The sequence below is a fragment of the Dothidotthia symphoricarpi genome, assembly GCF_010015815.1.
Source record: "Dothidotthia symphoricarpi CBS 119687 unplaced genomic scaffold P153scaffold_10, whole genome shotgun sequence".
NCBI lineage: Eukaryota > Fungi > Ascomycota > Dothideomycetes > Pleosporales > Dothidotthiaceae > Dothidotthia > Dothidotthia symphoricarpi.
The window spans coordinates 512,901-528,715 of NW_022985017.1; the positions used below are offsets into that span (position 1 = coordinate 512,901).

The 15,815-nt window shown below is 49.0% G+C and overlaps 5 protein-coding genes across 5 annotated transcripts; 3 read left to right on the plus strand and 2 right to left on the minus strand.

Annotated features, from left to right (window-relative positions):
- Positions 1-1,038: 1,038 nt before the first annotated feature.
- P153DRAFT_403119 (uncharacterized protein) lies at positions 1,039-3,186 on the plus strand (the record flags this gene model as incomplete). Its single annotated transcript, XM_033671977.1, has 2 exons — positions 1,039-1,594; positions 1,661-3,186. The coding sequence occupies exons 1-2, from the start codon at positions 1,147-1,149 to the stop codon at positions 3,184-3,186; spliced, it is 1,974 nt and encodes a 657-aa protein (XP_033523776.1). The 5' UTR covers positions 1,039-1,146.
- Positions 3,187-4,785: 1,599 nt separating this feature from the next.
- P153DRAFT_340190 (uncharacterized protein) lies at positions 4,786-6,581 on the plus strand (the record flags this gene model as incomplete). The annotated part of the gene is made up of 1 exon (XM_033665862.1): positions 4,786-6,581. Exon 1 carries the CDS (start codon positions 4,830-4,832, stop codon positions 6,579-6,581), a length of 1,752 nt encoding a protein of 583 aa, XP_033523777.1. The 5' UTR covers positions 4,786-4,829.
- A 136-nt stretch (positions 6,582-6,717) lies between these two features.
- P153DRAFT_431353 (uncharacterized protein) lies at positions 6,718-8,043 on the minus strand (the record flags this gene model as incomplete). Its single annotated transcript, XM_033672892.1, has 1 exon — positions 6,718-8,043. Exon 1 carries the CDS (start codon positions 7,960-7,962, stop codon positions 6,721-6,723), a length of 1,242 nt encoding a protein of 413 aa, XP_033523778.1. The 5' UTR covers positions 7,963-8,043.
- Positions 8,044-9,851: 1,808 nt separating this feature from the next.
- P153DRAFT_385601 (HET-domain-containing protein) lies at positions 9,852-12,365 on the plus strand (the record flags this gene model as incomplete). The annotated part of the gene is made up of 3 exons (XM_033670446.1): positions 9,852-10,272; positions 10,729-11,244; positions 11,308-12,365. 3 exons carry the CDS (start codon positions 9,852-9,854, stop codon positions 12,363-12,365), a joined length of 1,995 nt encoding a protein of 664 aa, XP_033523779.1.
- A 1,989-nt stretch (positions 12,366-14,354) lies between these two features.
- On the minus strand, positions 14,355-14,900 carry P153DRAFT_375874 (uncharacterized protein; the record flags this gene model as incomplete). The annotated part of the gene is made up of 1 exon (XM_033669612.1): positions 14,355-14,900. The coding sequence occupies one exon, from the start codon at positions 14,898-14,900 to the stop codon at positions 14,355-14,357; it is 546 nt and encodes a 181-aa protein (XP_033523780.1).
- Between the last annotated feature and the right edge of the window lie 915 nt (positions 14,901-15,815).

Here is a 15,815-nt window from a genome sequence, read left to right on the forward strand (position 1 = left end):
TAATTATATGATAACCGCAGAAATATCCATGAGCTGTATACATCATGAGAAATTGATTATGAATTCTGACAACAAAATGGTTCAAATTTTGTAAAGCACTGGAAAAAGTCCCCAATAAGAGGGTAACCAACAAAGTCGTATTTGAGAGGCGTATGCCTTGTGTGCGTGCGAAGCATCACCAGCTGAACCACAGGCCATGGTAACATATTTCGAAGACAGATGTCCAGAAGTTGGAGGCGGGGCGTACCGTATCTCCCTTGATTGACAGCACCCCTAGGCCATTGAAAAGGTATGTGTGGTCTGAGATAGAAGGCCTGCTTGCCTCAACTGACTAATTAGGCACCGTCCTATATTGGAGTTAGTAACCACGCTGTGTTTAAGAAGCGGTGAACAGAAGAGGTGTGTTCGATAACGTCTTACATCCTAAGTGTACTCAATAAGTTACTTTGTCATTTTTCATAGCTTGTTCTTGACTGTTTGTCGGTCTTTTTTTCAAGGAACGTGCTAAAACTGTCATCTATTGGAGAATCGTTACAGTCAGGGTCTAATACTACACGAAGGGCGCGGTCCGTACAATGTGAAAATTTTACCACGCAGATATCCACTTGTAATGGATCGCACTCCTAGTATCGAGGATCCTACGCGAACGCTAATGTGGTTACAACATCTTTCCATGGAGCCTACTGGAAAACCACGCCATTCTTGATCGAGCCATCTCGAAGGCCGCCCCTGGTCGTAAACACTCGTGGTATCTTCTCACAACACCAATAGCAAATCAACTGACTACGAGCTACACCTGGAGAAGGGATCGTCCGTCACCCGTAAGCAATGAACCCGGTTGTCAGCGCAACTCACTTTGCTTGCTCCTGCAGTGGTGTTCTATGTAAAACATGTCTGACTCGACGCGCTTATCTCTCCAATACTGTGGATTCCTGCGAGCTCGTTTCGTTCAAACCGGCAAATCTCGACATGCAGACCTAGTAAATCGGTAAGCAGTTGTCAGTGGACAGGAATTGCTCGCCAACGCATGCTAATTGAGCGCCTTCTCGTGCCTTAAAACCTACGCGAACCGCAAGAACATTGCAGCCAGAGGCTCATTTTCAATCCGCTTCTGGCCCCTTGGTTTGCAGCCACCCATAATTCAGGATGTTGGCCAAATATTTCGGGCTGACTTTTGCCTGTGCTATTCTCGTGAGGGCACAGACCTCTGACGCTCCCACTCTTACTGCATCTATTTCCCCCGCCACCGAGACTGTCGCTGCCAATTCAACACATGCGAACGTTCCTCTCTTCAAGAACGAAGCTATACAGTTGACTGATGATGTCGTCACATACATTCAAGAGAACCCGGATCTTTCCCAGTATGCTTCGTTATTCGAGTTCGAGGACACCGTGAACTCAACATTGCCTGCGCGCGTTCGGCGGGCTCGTAGATCGCAGCGCTGCAAAACGATGCCTGGAGATCTTCTATACCCGGGAAAGCTGACCTGGGGCATTTTTGACCTCTTGCTTGGAGGTGCGCTGGAGAAGATTGTTCCTATAGGTTCGCCCTGCTACAAAACTTCCGAATTCAATAACTACGACGCTGAGAGATGTGAATACCTCATAAAGAACTTTCAAGACGAAAGTCTTTAGTAAGTTGCACTACACTTTCTGACAGGTAACTCGACTAATGGATGCAGCTACGGTGATAATGGCGCGCTCATGAGCCCTTTGTACTCTGGATTGACGTGTGAAATACCTGCTTCTGGAAACTACACACGTGGAAAATGTACTCAAGGCGGCTTTTCAAGTTATGCTGTTAAAGTCGAAAATGTTGCTCAAATTCAGTTAGCCATCAACTTTGCTCGGTCACTTGATCTCCGTCTAGTCATCCGCAACACTGGCCATGACTACAATGGTCGGTCAATAGCTAAAGGCGCTTTAAGCATCTGGACGCACGGTTTGAAAGAGATCCAGTACGTTGCAGATTATCAGGACACAGAGTATACTGGTCCTGTTTTTAAAGTTGGTGCTGGTGTTCAAGGCTTCGAGCTATACCAAGCCGCTGAGAAATACGGCGTTACCGCTGTCGCTGGTATTTGCCCAACAGTCGGTGTCACTGGTGGCTATACAACTGGTGGCGGCCACAGTCCTGTGATGCAGCTATTTGGTGTCGGCGCCGACCAAGTTGTCGCGCTTGAAGTTGTTCTCACCAGTGGACGCTTTGTTACTGTTACTCCATCGGTGAATAGCGATCTGTATTGGGCTATGCTCGGCGGGGGTGGTGGTACGTTCGGTGTCGTTGTTTCTGCCGTGGTCAAAGTACATCGTAAAATCCCGGTCACGACTGCCACCTGGACAATCGTGACTTCGGACTCCGTTTCGGAGGCGACTTTCTGGAAGGCTTTCAGGTTTTTCTGGGACAGCTTTCCTGCCTACAACGAGGCCAAAACATACTCCTACTTTTCCTTGATCAAGGTTGCTCCGAGAGCCTACTCCTGGTCCATGGGTCCTTTCTTCGCCACTGACATGTCAATCGCGCAGTACGAGGCTCTCTTGAAACCTTTTTACCAAAAGTGTGCCGAACTTGGTATTGCCTTCGCCCCTGAGGTTAAGCACTACGACAGCTTTTATCCAGCGTACCAGGCCACATTTGCCCCCCTCAACTTCCGCGTTGGCCGCGCGGTCTCGACGCCTGGCAACCGAATACTTCCCGTGGAAAACTGGGAGACTGAAGACATCCGTGACCAGACTTTTGCTGCATTGAAGAATGCAGTTGATAAGTCACTTCTTCTAAGAGTTTATCATCAGCATCCAGCTGATTCTGAGAACAAAGACCTAAACTCAGTGAACCCAGCCTTCCGCAACGAAGCGTCTATGGTGATTATTGTCAACTCGATCACCGATACATCCGCAGCAGGCTACAAGGCTGCCAATGCTATCTTGACAAATGACCTCATCGGCGGACTCCGCAAAGTCTCTCCAGCTGGAGGCTCGTATGCCAACGAGGCCGAAATTTCCGAGCCAGATTGGCAGAACGCCTTCTGGGGTAAGAACTACCCTAGGCTTTTGACAATTAAGAAGCAGTACGACCCCACTGATCTCTTTTATGTTCATCATGGTGTGGGCAGCGAGAATTGGGCTGTTGATGACAAAGGCATCGTTGGTGTGCAGTCACAGGATGGTCCTCTTTGCCGTGTTTAGGTTGCAGCGCAGTCATGATCGATCGGTAGTAGTTAATTGTTGATGCGAGTTTTCCAGTACAGTTAGATCAACACCTTGTTGCTCATGATAGGTCATGAAAGGCGACGATACGTATGCGTACGCAACTGATTGCGCCGGCCACTCTTGTATGTGGCCAATTCAAGGGCGAATGAACATGATGCATGGATACATGCAGTGTAATTACGATGAATGAGGCGTTGCTACGCGTTGTTGAAGGCCTGTCGTTGTCGAGTTGGGTGGTAGGAGGCACGCGTAAGGGACGCGGCGGCTCCTCCGCTATTCGCCTCCTTCACAAAACGCGTCATATGCCCAGCCTCCACGATCTCAGCATGCCTAAGGAAAGCTACTATAATTCCTTTGATACAAGCCACTTCCGAGTGCCTCATACTCTCAGCAAGCGCGATAATGTGAAAAGTGGTCGCAACTTCCTTGTACGACCTCCTCGACAGGCACGAGGAAAGAGGTACCAATATTACAGACATATAGAGGTACACAGGGTCACCCGGCGAACTGCAACATATCATCCAACATTCTCTCATACTTGGTGTTTTCTTGGTAGTCCTCAGCGCCGACAAACAGCCCTTCATGTTGCTTCTAAAATCGTGAACGCTAGAAGCCTGGGAGGTACATAACTTACGTCCTCTTTTTATAGAGTCGGAGGAACCGTCACAACAGGTACAAGTGACAAGGAGATTCTTTCGAACTTGAAGCCATCGATCATATCCGATGCACCCGATACCCACCGCGTCGCGGGCGTGAAGAGCAAGACGCAGAGATCTCTCGACCACACTATAAAGCTACGGTATACAAGTCCTAGCACATCACAAACTAGGCTAGAGAATACAGCGTCAACAAAGTGGTTGACAAGAAACCTTACATGCAGCACTACACGACAAGAATACGTTTTACTAATACCATGGCTTAATCATATAAAGTTAAGGTTCCTCAGACTAATTTAATACAACTAGAGGCAACATTCAGTAACACTGACAATGGATCTACCTGATACTCATGTCTGTAAGTTTTGAGTTTTCACTTTAATACTTCTAATGAACTTCAGCGTTCAAGCATTATCGACCAATAGCATCTCCAAGGCGCGCTATATCTTCCTACTCAAAGAAAACCCCTTACCTACAAATGTTCATCCCTTCCCCAGTTCGCTCGTTCTCCACCTTACCTTGCTTCAAATTCATAGAGTTGCGTTCAAGTCTATTTTCAGGATCCTCGTTGAACAGCAGACACCCACCAGACTATCGATGCGTCGAGGAATTGCAGTCATACTACACTAATCCACGCCATATCACCTCCGAGCGATTGATCGACGCTGGGAACCTACGCGCATACCGGCACTCGGTGCGATGGCGGTGTAAACGCTTCTTATTCAGTCTTGCATTTGACGGAATATATGTCTCCATGCAAGGGACCCAGCAATGACATCATCGTGCACGATGGTGCCTGGAGAGCCTTGCGGGCTACACAAACAACAGAGAGCCAAACACTAGTGTTAATGCTGCCTGGATCTTCCGCCCTAGTGAATGTTTATTTAATCTCAGTCCCGCCAACCTTTACGTTGTCAAACCTTTCCCTATCTTGTCCATTCCAATTTCGAAACCACCAATATAATGCCATCAGCAATCCCCCTGATCCCCTGGTCGAAAACCGTCCTCCTCTGCACTCGTGACTCGAAACATTCGTCCGTTGTCGTACAGCAAGCTGCGCTTGATCTGTTCGTCCTCGGCTATCCCAATCATGCGAACAAACTCATCGACGCCTTGTATGAATATGGTCACGGGATTACGTTCGACCTGTTTGTAGATAAGACAATGATAGCATTGTACAACGCTTGGGAAGCTACAAACACTACTCCTTCGTATATTAGCAATCCGGATCCAGACAAAGTGTTCAACGGCCGCTATAATCAAGAAAAGAGCGGAGACGTGCGAGAGTATGTGGATACGGATTGGGTGAAGGGCCTACCCGAGGAGTGGAGAGAGAAGGCAGTACAAGGGGGTTTGAGCAAAAAGGAACTAGATATCGCGATCCAAAGGTTGAATACTGACCCCCAGAATCGAGAGCCGAATAGGAGCAGGACGGCAGTCGGCGCTAGAGAAGATGCGTCAAACCCAGATATCAGCATGACACTTGGTGCTGTGGTCCAGGTTGCATTGCTGTTAGACGAAGAGGATATTGCACGAGACCTTGTCGAGAAGTACGTCCCCAATATCTACCGTCATGTGCAAGAGAAAAGCGCCTCTTCTACTACCCTCGCGGAGGACATAAGGAAATGGCTCGAAGCCCATCTTGGTCTACACCACTCACCCAGAATATGGCATATTCTCAAATCTGCATACATTGGTCAAGCCCTCAACATGGACGAAGAAGCGCTCGAAGCTTTCGTATCCAAAGGTTGTGCTAACATCAAAGAACGCTTCACACACGGTCCCCGCCGTCCTTACGCGGATCTCAAGATATCAGAGTTGGTCCACCTCCTCACCGCCGATACCCCAGAACCTGTGCCAATACCCAACAATTCCCACCAAGTTTGCTTCATTAGCTTGCCCGACGAACCGTCAACATATCTTCAGCCCCCAGCAACACCCTCCCAGGTTGCCGAATTAGAATCTCGGCTGCAGGGTGACTCCACCGAAGAATACGCAGATGCGATGCAAGCCGACGAACAGCTCCCAGAAGACTACAAAGCTTTTCTCCTCACCAGCAACGGCTTTTGCGCCCCTGGTGAGGGAGATAATCCCGGCGCCATCTTCTTCGACATAGAAGGCGTTGCAAACCACGACATCCAATTTCTAGAAGATTACGAGTTTGAGCTTTTCTCCAACGCTCTCCACAGCGAAGACATATCCGATAATATCCTTTTTGGCGACATCAAGGGGTTTACGATCGGCGCGGGAGGAGACGAGGGCGATATCGTTCTGTTCTCGCCAACTACAGTCAAGCCTATGTTAGAGGCGTTCGAGAAGGTGTATGCGACGGCAAGCGACCGGGAGAGACGTGCGTATGAACGAGCTGCTGTGAGCTTGTATGGAGGAATAGAGAAGTTGAGGGGCGTTGAGTGGTTGTGTACAATGAATTTCCATTGGGCCGGGGAGCAGGATATTTGGGGCAGTTTCAGAGAGTTCCTTGAGTATATTGTAGGATATGCGGTGAAGACGAGGTGGGAGCATGAGCGGAAGATGAAGGAGGAGAAGGGAGAAAAGAGGAAACGAGGCGAGGGCGAGGCCCATAATAAGAGTCAGGATGTAGGTATGCGCGGTGACGAGGACATAGCAGAGGATGTAGTTGTAAAGAGTGCAACCGAGCATCATGAACAAGGGCGGTATGATCTGAGGGATACGAAAAGTAGACGAACGGAGTAGTCATGACATTGATGTGAGTATGCAAGGAAGAGAGTGAACATTTTGTAATGTCATGAATTGGAATATTCGCTTTTCCCAAAGCCGCTAATGCATTATAGTACAAGTCATATCATGTCACATTCCTCTCCTTCATGGCCGCTCATTTCTTCGCATCATCCTTAGCCTTCTTGGCAAGATTTTGTGCCTCGTCTCCGTGCTTCTTCAACACCTCAGAGATCTCGGATACAGCCTTCTTGAGGATATCCTGCGCCTCGTCGCCGTGCTTCTCTGCCGCCTCCTGCAGCTGGCTCAACTTGGGCATAATCTGCTCAGCTCCTGGGATCCCACCAAAGAACTTCTCAAGGCCGCCACCCATGCCGCTGTCCTTGGCCTTGTCTTGAACCTTGTTAGCAGCGCCCTTGACGTACTTCTCAAGATCGCCAGTGTCACCGTTCTCGACAGCAGACTTGACGCGCTTGAACAGCTCTTGGAAATTGCCCTGCTTCAGCGCATCTGCGTTCTCCTCAACCAGCTTCTTGACTTCGGGGTTCTTGTCGAGGTAGGGCTTGGCCTGCTCAAGACCCTTCTGCCATGCCTTGTCACCAAGCTGTTGGATCTTCTCAACCTTCTCGTTTATGACCTTCTTGATTTTGGCAATGTTCTCTGCGCTCACGCCAGTCTTGACGATATCGCTGATCTGCCCCCATGTCCTGTCAACCTCCTTCTTAACCTCCGGGCCGTAGCTGTCTCCCATCTCCTTGAGCTTGTCCCAGTTGCCACCAAGCTGTTCCTTCAGCTTTGGGTGGTTGTCCATGATCTGTTGCGAGGCATCACCAGCGAGGTCGCTGACACGAGCAAGATGCTTGGTGATGACGTCCCAGGTCTTGTGTGCAGTGACGAGGCTGAGGTCGCCGTTGCCGAGGACCTTGCGCATATCCTCGTACGCCTCGCTGATAATGGCATCAACCTCATCACCGTGCTTGGCGCGGATGGCATCGAGATCGTTGAAGGCAGTGTCAACGTATCCCTTGGCACCGGGTATAAAGGCTGCGTAGCTCTGGGCAGCATTGCGTAGCCATTCTAACGCTTCATTAGGCTCTGGTGTCGACTCCTTGATCTTCTTCGTCGCTGTGTTGACGTAGTCCTGGGTGGTCTTGGAAGCCTTCACGAGCTGATAGGCGCCCGACTGTCGGTAGGCAATGTAGCCAACTGTGAACGTGGCGAGCGTTCCGGTGAGAGCACCAATCACTGCGGGCGATGCTGTGCTGGCTGCCTGCTCCGAGGCGGTAGACTGGAAGCGCGGTTGTTGTGTGCGGAAGTTGGGGTTGGCTGCTCGTGCAGCTGGGCGACGCGCACAACGAGCCGCAAAGCGGGCATTTTGGGTAGCTTGTCTTGAGAACATTGTGATGTGAGTTGATCTTGTTCAATTGGTAAGGGTCAATGGTGAGAAGAGACGATAAATGTATGCAGATGAGCTGGGGAATTGGAGCTTTAAAGAGCTGCTAGGTGCAGCAAACGCGTGCCTCCCATTTGTGTCGCGAGGATGACGTAGATATGATGATCGGCGCTAGAGGCCCTGCAAGGGCTGCACACTAGGTGCACAGATACCGTTCTACCTCTGAATAATCGGGTCCGAAATCTATCAACCAATTGAACGCTTTGCATCAGAACTTCTCGAAAACATCCCTCTTATACGTCATTGGATTGAGTAGTAACCCCATGTTTAAACGTAAAAATCTCCGCACTTTCAGCTGCATGTGAGAGCAGTACGACAAGCAGGTTTCGCGCCTGGAGAGTTGGAAACCCGACGGTGGGCATCACGATTCACATTCGAGATCTGCGGCTGGAAAGAACACATCACAAGGCTAACTCGTATAGACCAGCAAATATGATGGACTCTCCTACTCAGATATATGATTACCCCGCCTTCGATCAATCATGGTACTTCTGTTCCTCGAAAATTGTTGCTCTTCAGCTGGGCCTCTGTTACCAGGTCGAACCAATGCAACAAGACCTGCGCCATACTCATAGCATTTGACATGCGCATACGTAACCGGCTCGCCAAGCTTCTTGGATTCGAAACGTCTGCCGAGGTTCTCACACCTTATAAAAGAAATAATATTTGTATAGCCAAAGAAACTAATCCGGCTTGCAAAACGTCGTTAGGTGGTTTGCGTAGTCGTCTTTGCTCATTTCAGAGTGTGGGGGTGGGTGGTTACACGTGAGATGGACCCCGCATAGGCAACACTTCAGCCTTCTCCTTTCCTGACACCATGCCACGCACATCCCCTTTCCTATTCGACAAACTCGCCAATGGCTCCAAAATCAGCGGATTGGGTGGCTGTGTTCCCACCCAGACCTGATAATTTCCTCATCCCTGATAAGCTGCTTGACAAGCACACATTGGAACGAATTCGGAGCCTCTTGAACGCCGGAGCAGATCCAAATGTAGCTATTTGTCGCTACTCTGTTGATGGCAGATACCTTCACCGAACTCTACCAGCAGAACCAGATGGTGATTTCATCGAAGGCAGTTACCATGAGTTGTTTTGTACCGGCGAATGGAGTAGTGTAAAAACACCCTTTCCCAAGCTAGGGGATGTGAGTATCAATACTCTCGATGCCCATCTGGTGAGCATTTATGTCCCTTTGATCGACGCGGCGTGTCGAAGGGACATGCATCTGGTTAGGCTTCTTGCAAAACATGGAGCTCGCTTTCATACCTCAACTGAGATGATACCCGAAAAACTCCAATTGAGACTCCGGAATCCTTTCGTGCTTGCAACTCGAGAACAAACTGACCAGTCATTGGGCGAATTGCTTATGCTTTCCGATCCCAATAGATCACTTCAAGGATGCATTGGATACTGGACCAGTGTATGCTTATCTCATATAATCGCACCGATCAAGGAAGAAGCCCCACCCATGAAAGCACATAAGGCATTACTACTTGTGAATCACGGTGTTCACATTCATCACATACAACAGTTACATCGAGTTGTTACTCGAATATCGTACGATCTTGCGGACGGTCGGGTCGGAGCATTTGTCAACAAAATTTGGCGTATGTCCTTGGAGACACCCAGAAGTCTTGGTGTAAGTGCCTTAGAGGCTAGCCTACATCTTACCAATAGAGATGATGTCACCGACATATGTCACTATGTTCTCCAACATGGAGCGAATGTCAGTATCTATTCTCTTGGAGTCCCTCCGCTCCTGGAAGCTGTATACTATGGTCATGAAGAGGTCGTTCAGATGTTACTCGATAGTGGCGCAGATCCAAAAACGGCAATGGATGGGCGTATTCCATCTCTTCTGAATGTACTGCCACCAGCGGATGAACTCCAGCGCCAACGAAACTCTGCCTTCCAGGAGTTTTTATTACGAAAGTGGTCAGGCTTGCATATCGCTGCCCACCGTGGGTTATCGAACATATTATCTTTGCTCATTGAGTCGGGCGCAGACCTTTCATATAAGGACGAAGACGGGGCCAGCGTGATCGAAATTGCGATACAGAAACATCAGACACTTGCAGCAATTACGTTGCTGGCATATGGGCATTACTCACAGATCCAACTGGCTGCAATATCTGACCTAGTGGAACGAGTCTACGAGCACCCACCAACGGATCTTATTGAACAGCTATTCAAATGCTACACCCAACTATCCGAAGTGGGCCGAGAATTGCAAAACCAGGAAGCAGTCGGTGGCTGTAACCTAGCTCCTGTATCTGACCCATCATCTCAAGAGAAACAACAACAACCTCAGTCGTCTAGGTCGAACATATGCATAAGGTGTTGTAGAGTACTCATCGAGAGCCAGAGACTTGATGGGTCCTGGTTGTCTCCTCTACCCCGGAAAACCACACCGTCTTGCGGGCTCTGTTATCTCTTATGCGATCATGGCGATATGGTTGTGGATGTATCATGCTTCCCGCGATTGTCTACCAGATTTTGGCAGAACAAAGAAACCCAAGTGTATGAATTCCAGACTAGAATCGGGGGGAACGAATGTTCTCATTCGATACAGCTGTTGCCCGGTAAGTGCTTGCGATCTCTTCCGCAAGAGGCATATCTCACATGCAGAAACAGTCATCATTCCCTCTTGCATGATTTGTTGCCACCTGCCTGAATATTGTCTTAGAAATGGTGATCTGACTTGAACCCAGTTGGATCGCACAAGACCCTGCAAGAGATACGCAGCTTGGATGACACCGGCACCGGATCCCTTGCTGCAATAGCAATGGCCAAAGACTGGCTTCGCAAGTGTACTCACAATCATGGATTGTGTACTTTTGATCAAACGTCTCATTATTCCCCAACTAGAGTCCTCGATATCGGGCCCCACCAAAACAAAGGAGATTTGAAGCTTGTTCAAGACGTAACACTGAACGAGCCATACGTTGCTTTGAGTCACCTTTGGGGTATCAGAGGTCTTCCGGTAACAACGATAGCAAATATAGAGCAAAGGCTGCTGTCTATCCCACTCGAAGTTCTGTCCCAGACCATACGAGATGCGATCGATGTTGTTCGATGTTTAGGCTATCAGTATCTATGGGTCGACGCGCTGTGTATCGTACAGGACTCCGAAGTGGATTGGCTGGCAGAGGCATCCAAAATGAGCAGTGTATACAGCGGGGCTGCATTAACCATTGCGGTAGCGGACAGTAGCGATCATACGCAAGGTATGTTTCGGTCACGGAGAGCTCGATGCGTGAGGCCCTTTCACCTCGACACTCTTCAATCAGGGGGTTATCGTGACCGTATGGGATTGATTGGTGAAGGGGAGTGGTATATGTTTCCGTCTGTAAGCCAGGTTCAAAGCGCAGTGCGACCAAAGGGGTTGTTAGATACGCGAAGCTGGGTACTCCAGGAACAACTGCTTTCTCCGAGAATCCTCTACTTCGATAACGGAGAGCTGTATTGGGATTGCATCACAATGTCGGCTTCCGAATCCTGTCCCTTCTCGGCGTCGCTTCTCGTGGACGATAATCCTGACGAGACATGGGCTCTGAAGCTCATTCGCAGAGCACTCGCTGGAGGGAACGATCAAGATATTCTTCGTGAGCGAATAGCGGAAGTCTGGGTTCAAGTCATCAAAAATTACTCTGCGCGGAAACTCACGAAGGAGAGCGACAAACTAGTAGCTTTAGAAGGTATCTCGCATTCCTTGGCGAACGTTCTTGGGGACACCCTAGTCGGTGGTATGTGGGAAACTGGACTATGGTATCAGTTGACATGGTGGATGGATCTATCGCCGAAGACTTCTCGACAACAAGTGCCAGACCCAACATTCTTGGCGCCCTCATGGTCATGGCTTAGTGCCCCAAGAGCACTGTATTACCACAACTCCTTACGTGACAAGGATTTTACTGTCGGCACCGGGTCGCATACTTTCACGGAACTTCGTCCGATGCTCAAGATTGTGTCCGCTTCAAGCGAGACTTCCATAAGAGGGACCAGCATCACTGGTACACTGGTGATCTCGGGGTTGTCCTTCGATTATCGCTTGACAGCTAATGACCTCAAAACGCCGTTCTGGAAACGCTGGAACAAGACAAAGATCTTCCTCAACCCTGGAAGGTGGCTGCTCGATCGCGTCGTTGAGACCCCCTCAAACGTGCGTTGCGTTGTAGTTGCGGAAGACGATGTGGATAAACTGCTAGTGTGCCTCTGCTTGGTACCGGACGAAAATCATCATGGACAATGGAAGCGCGTTGGTATATGTCACTGGGATGGGTTAGTATGGCAAGTGGCCAAGTTCGCAGGAGCAGAACCGGAGCCGGGTACGTTTACGATTGTGTGATGGAATTTGAAACTCGTGTTGATGGTTGGAAAGGTATTCACACGATGTGCGTACTGTGTGTTGATTACAATGATTTCTATTACCTTCTCATCTTGGTGGTATCATCAAGTGAACGTGCTATGGGAAATATAAAGTTACGGATATCAGTCTTCCGTTATCGTAAGAAATTTGTACATGAGGATGCAGGCTTGATGAAATGCGCTCACTCGCTTCACGATATCGAAAGAACGGTAAGTGAATGGAAGATCAAGCTACAACCAACAGGGTTAGCGGTTCCGCTAAACGCGTCGCGTTCTTTCCACGGTTTCACGTCATCATCTTTCTCCCAGCCACCCTTCTAGATTCCTCATCGATACTTTTACAAAGCCGATCATAGCTATCCAGACGGTCATTTCTTGATTTCGGGTCACTCATATTGCTCACTCGCTTTGTTGAATCTTACGCTTTCCATTGATACATTCGTGTCAGCTCAAATCCACGTGGCATCCTGTTTCTCTGCTCCAAGTAAATCACGGTGATATGAAAATCATTGAAAGACTATCTCGATATCATCATCATCATCATCATTATTATTTTGGCGTTACCCCGCATGCTTCGTTGCGATTTGCCTGTACACGTTATCATCAAGGTTCAGCTTCATCGCCGTTGGCTTTCTACAAGTGTCCGGAAAGACTGCATGTCGGACAAGGTTCTGGAACAAATGAACATTTATCAACGGCGGTGCTACCTTGTCTGGCTTGAGCCTAGATGATTTTGAGCAGGCTCAACAACCTATGTGTGAGGAAATATACCTTCTTCCAGTCGAAACAAGTCAACAAACGGCTGATTCAAGCGTTCAAGATCCTTGATCTTGGTTTTGATAGCTTCAAGCTCGCCAATCCGATTCAACAGACGTTCCAGCTCCTTTATCTTCGGCAGTAGATCGTTGGCGGAATGCTGTATTTTGTCCCAGGTCTCGTCGATAATCTTCGTCTTATTGGCGCATGTTTGATTGAGTTTATCCCAGGCGGCTTCCACGTCGCGAATCTTGTTGGCGCATGCCTGCTGCGACTTTTCCCATATCGTTTCGATTCTCTTGATTCTATCTGCGCCTAGAAGAGGCTGTGTGTGGTTGTCTGTATCGTCGTCGTCGGCTACGAGAATGGTATCGGGGAGAGGGACGGGAGGGCCTTGAAGGAGCATCATGGTGTATACGCCGATCCAGAACGAGAAGTGGACGAGTAGGGCGATGAAAATGACGTGAGCTCGGATTGAACTCGAAGGTGGACAGTTGAGCTGCCAGACCAGAGTGATCGCCACGCCGAAGGCGCTGAGAAGGAGGGATACAAGAAGGAGAAAGCTGTATCTGCGTGACATCACACGCGACAGGTAAGTGTCGAAAGGTGGCATACCTCGGCAATCAGGATGCGTAATTGGAACAATGAAAAATAGCATGGGTGTTGGCAGATGATGTTGTAAAAATGGGCATACTCTGGCACTCTGGGTGCAGACAAAGACACTTACAGTACAGTTAGTGGCCCCACACTGCCGAACGAACATGAGTGAAAGAAAAGTGTATTTGTATCAAAGGGCGTAGGCTTCAAGAATCCTTCATCTGTTACACGTGGCTAACCAGCTAGTGCACAGCAACCGCGAAGTAAGGCAATCACGGCATAAACATTAGAATATTGGCTGCATCAGGCTGAAGTTTCAGGTCTGTGTGATATCTCGCAAAGGCGACACAGTCCCCGACTTTCCATTCCCCCGATTTGAACATAAAGGAATTCCAAAAGTCAGAAGTTGAGCTTTCCAAAAGTACAAAGATCAAACAGAACGAACGCTAGCCATAACCATCGATAACATCCTGAGCTGACAAGCGGTAGTAAAAGTCATTCGAAGAGCGCTTGGAATACCACACAACATCCTTATGACCCGAGAATCTACCAGGCACGGCGGGGCTGGGTGGTTCATACGCGTGACAAGCAACAGGACGAGCCGTTTGCGTAACACCTATCGATCGCACATTCGACATGGGTAGGGAATGTTGTGAGCAAGGCAATATCCCGACTGAGCGTAAGCCGCTGGATACGCATACCCAATAGGCATCGGACTAGTTGGTAGGCAGCCTTGGTTAATGTAGCGAGGGTATGGGGCGGTCGTGCTGTACATCGGCGTTTGCGCGAGTTGACTTCCAACACTTAGGTGTGCCAGTGCGCGCTGATGATGGTTGACAACAGACGTGATTGAGGTGCCGTATACAACAAGCACACCCTCAAGATCGTCAGGCTGTATATCAATCGAGCGCAAGTGAAACGCGTTGTTGGCTTCCTGGTGAAGGGTGCGTAAGTTGAGAAGCTGGGCAACTGCTTCTTTGCGTCGCGCCGTGAGGTGGACGTTGTGCCGTTCAAGCGCGTCGATTCGTGCGACAAGGTTTTGATCTTCCGAAGCCTTGAGCTCCGCGTTTTCCTGCTCTAGGAAGGCGATTCGTTCAGCTTGCTCGCGCTGCGTTTCTTGCAGCACCTTGATCTGCGCGGCGAAGCCCATGGGCATAGCCATTGTATTGAAATTCGGCGTTGGAGTCGGCGTGGATGACGAAACCCTGCTACATTTTAAGAAACATACCAGAAATAAACACGCGAGCATGAATCGATAGTTGAACTGGATAGTGAATCATTACCTCGGGCAGACTTGCATCTGGAGATGAAGAAGCCGCAGGACGAACGCAGAGACAATGAGCCGAAACCGTTGGAGGCAGAGAGTGATGCCGAATCGGATGGGAGTGACGTATTGGTGGTGGAAGTTGTAAGAGCTTTCACCATCGCGATTACTGTTGTCGTGAGTAAACGCGAACGCACGTGACTGAAGCAAACCATGGTAAACAATGTACGAGACCTTCACGGTGATCGATGAAAGGATCCTGCCATGTGCCTTCACTTCACTCTTGGTCAACTCTTTGCACGTCAATCGAACACAAACATTAGCCATCTAGATCCAGGCCTTGAATCAATTCTTCTGACTTACACGCAGGCCTTGATGTCTGATATCGAATTGCTTCTGACCGAAATTGTGACGCACGTCGCTGGTCAGTTCGACAACCAGAATTCATATAGGTAGACGATTTCTTATAAAAATTCTGTAGAATATCCTATCGCATGAACGTCTTTTCGTAAAGTTGAACTCTTTCTATACCCGCTGCGCTACAAGTCCTGGTATACTAGCTTCAAGTACTTACGGGATGAGGCACCTACTTTGGCTCACAACGCTTTTCAAACCTCGAATCATGACACGCTGGCAGGTATCCTCCAGAATTACGATAACGCCACGGCTCGCGGGACACCTTCTTAGCGTCACTATCGGAATGATCGACTCTGGGTTGACTAATTTCGTGTATGATACAGTGGGCCATTTTGAAGAAACTCGTACAGACTGATACAGCCCGAGCCCAGCTAGCCCGACGCACCACTTTATGCA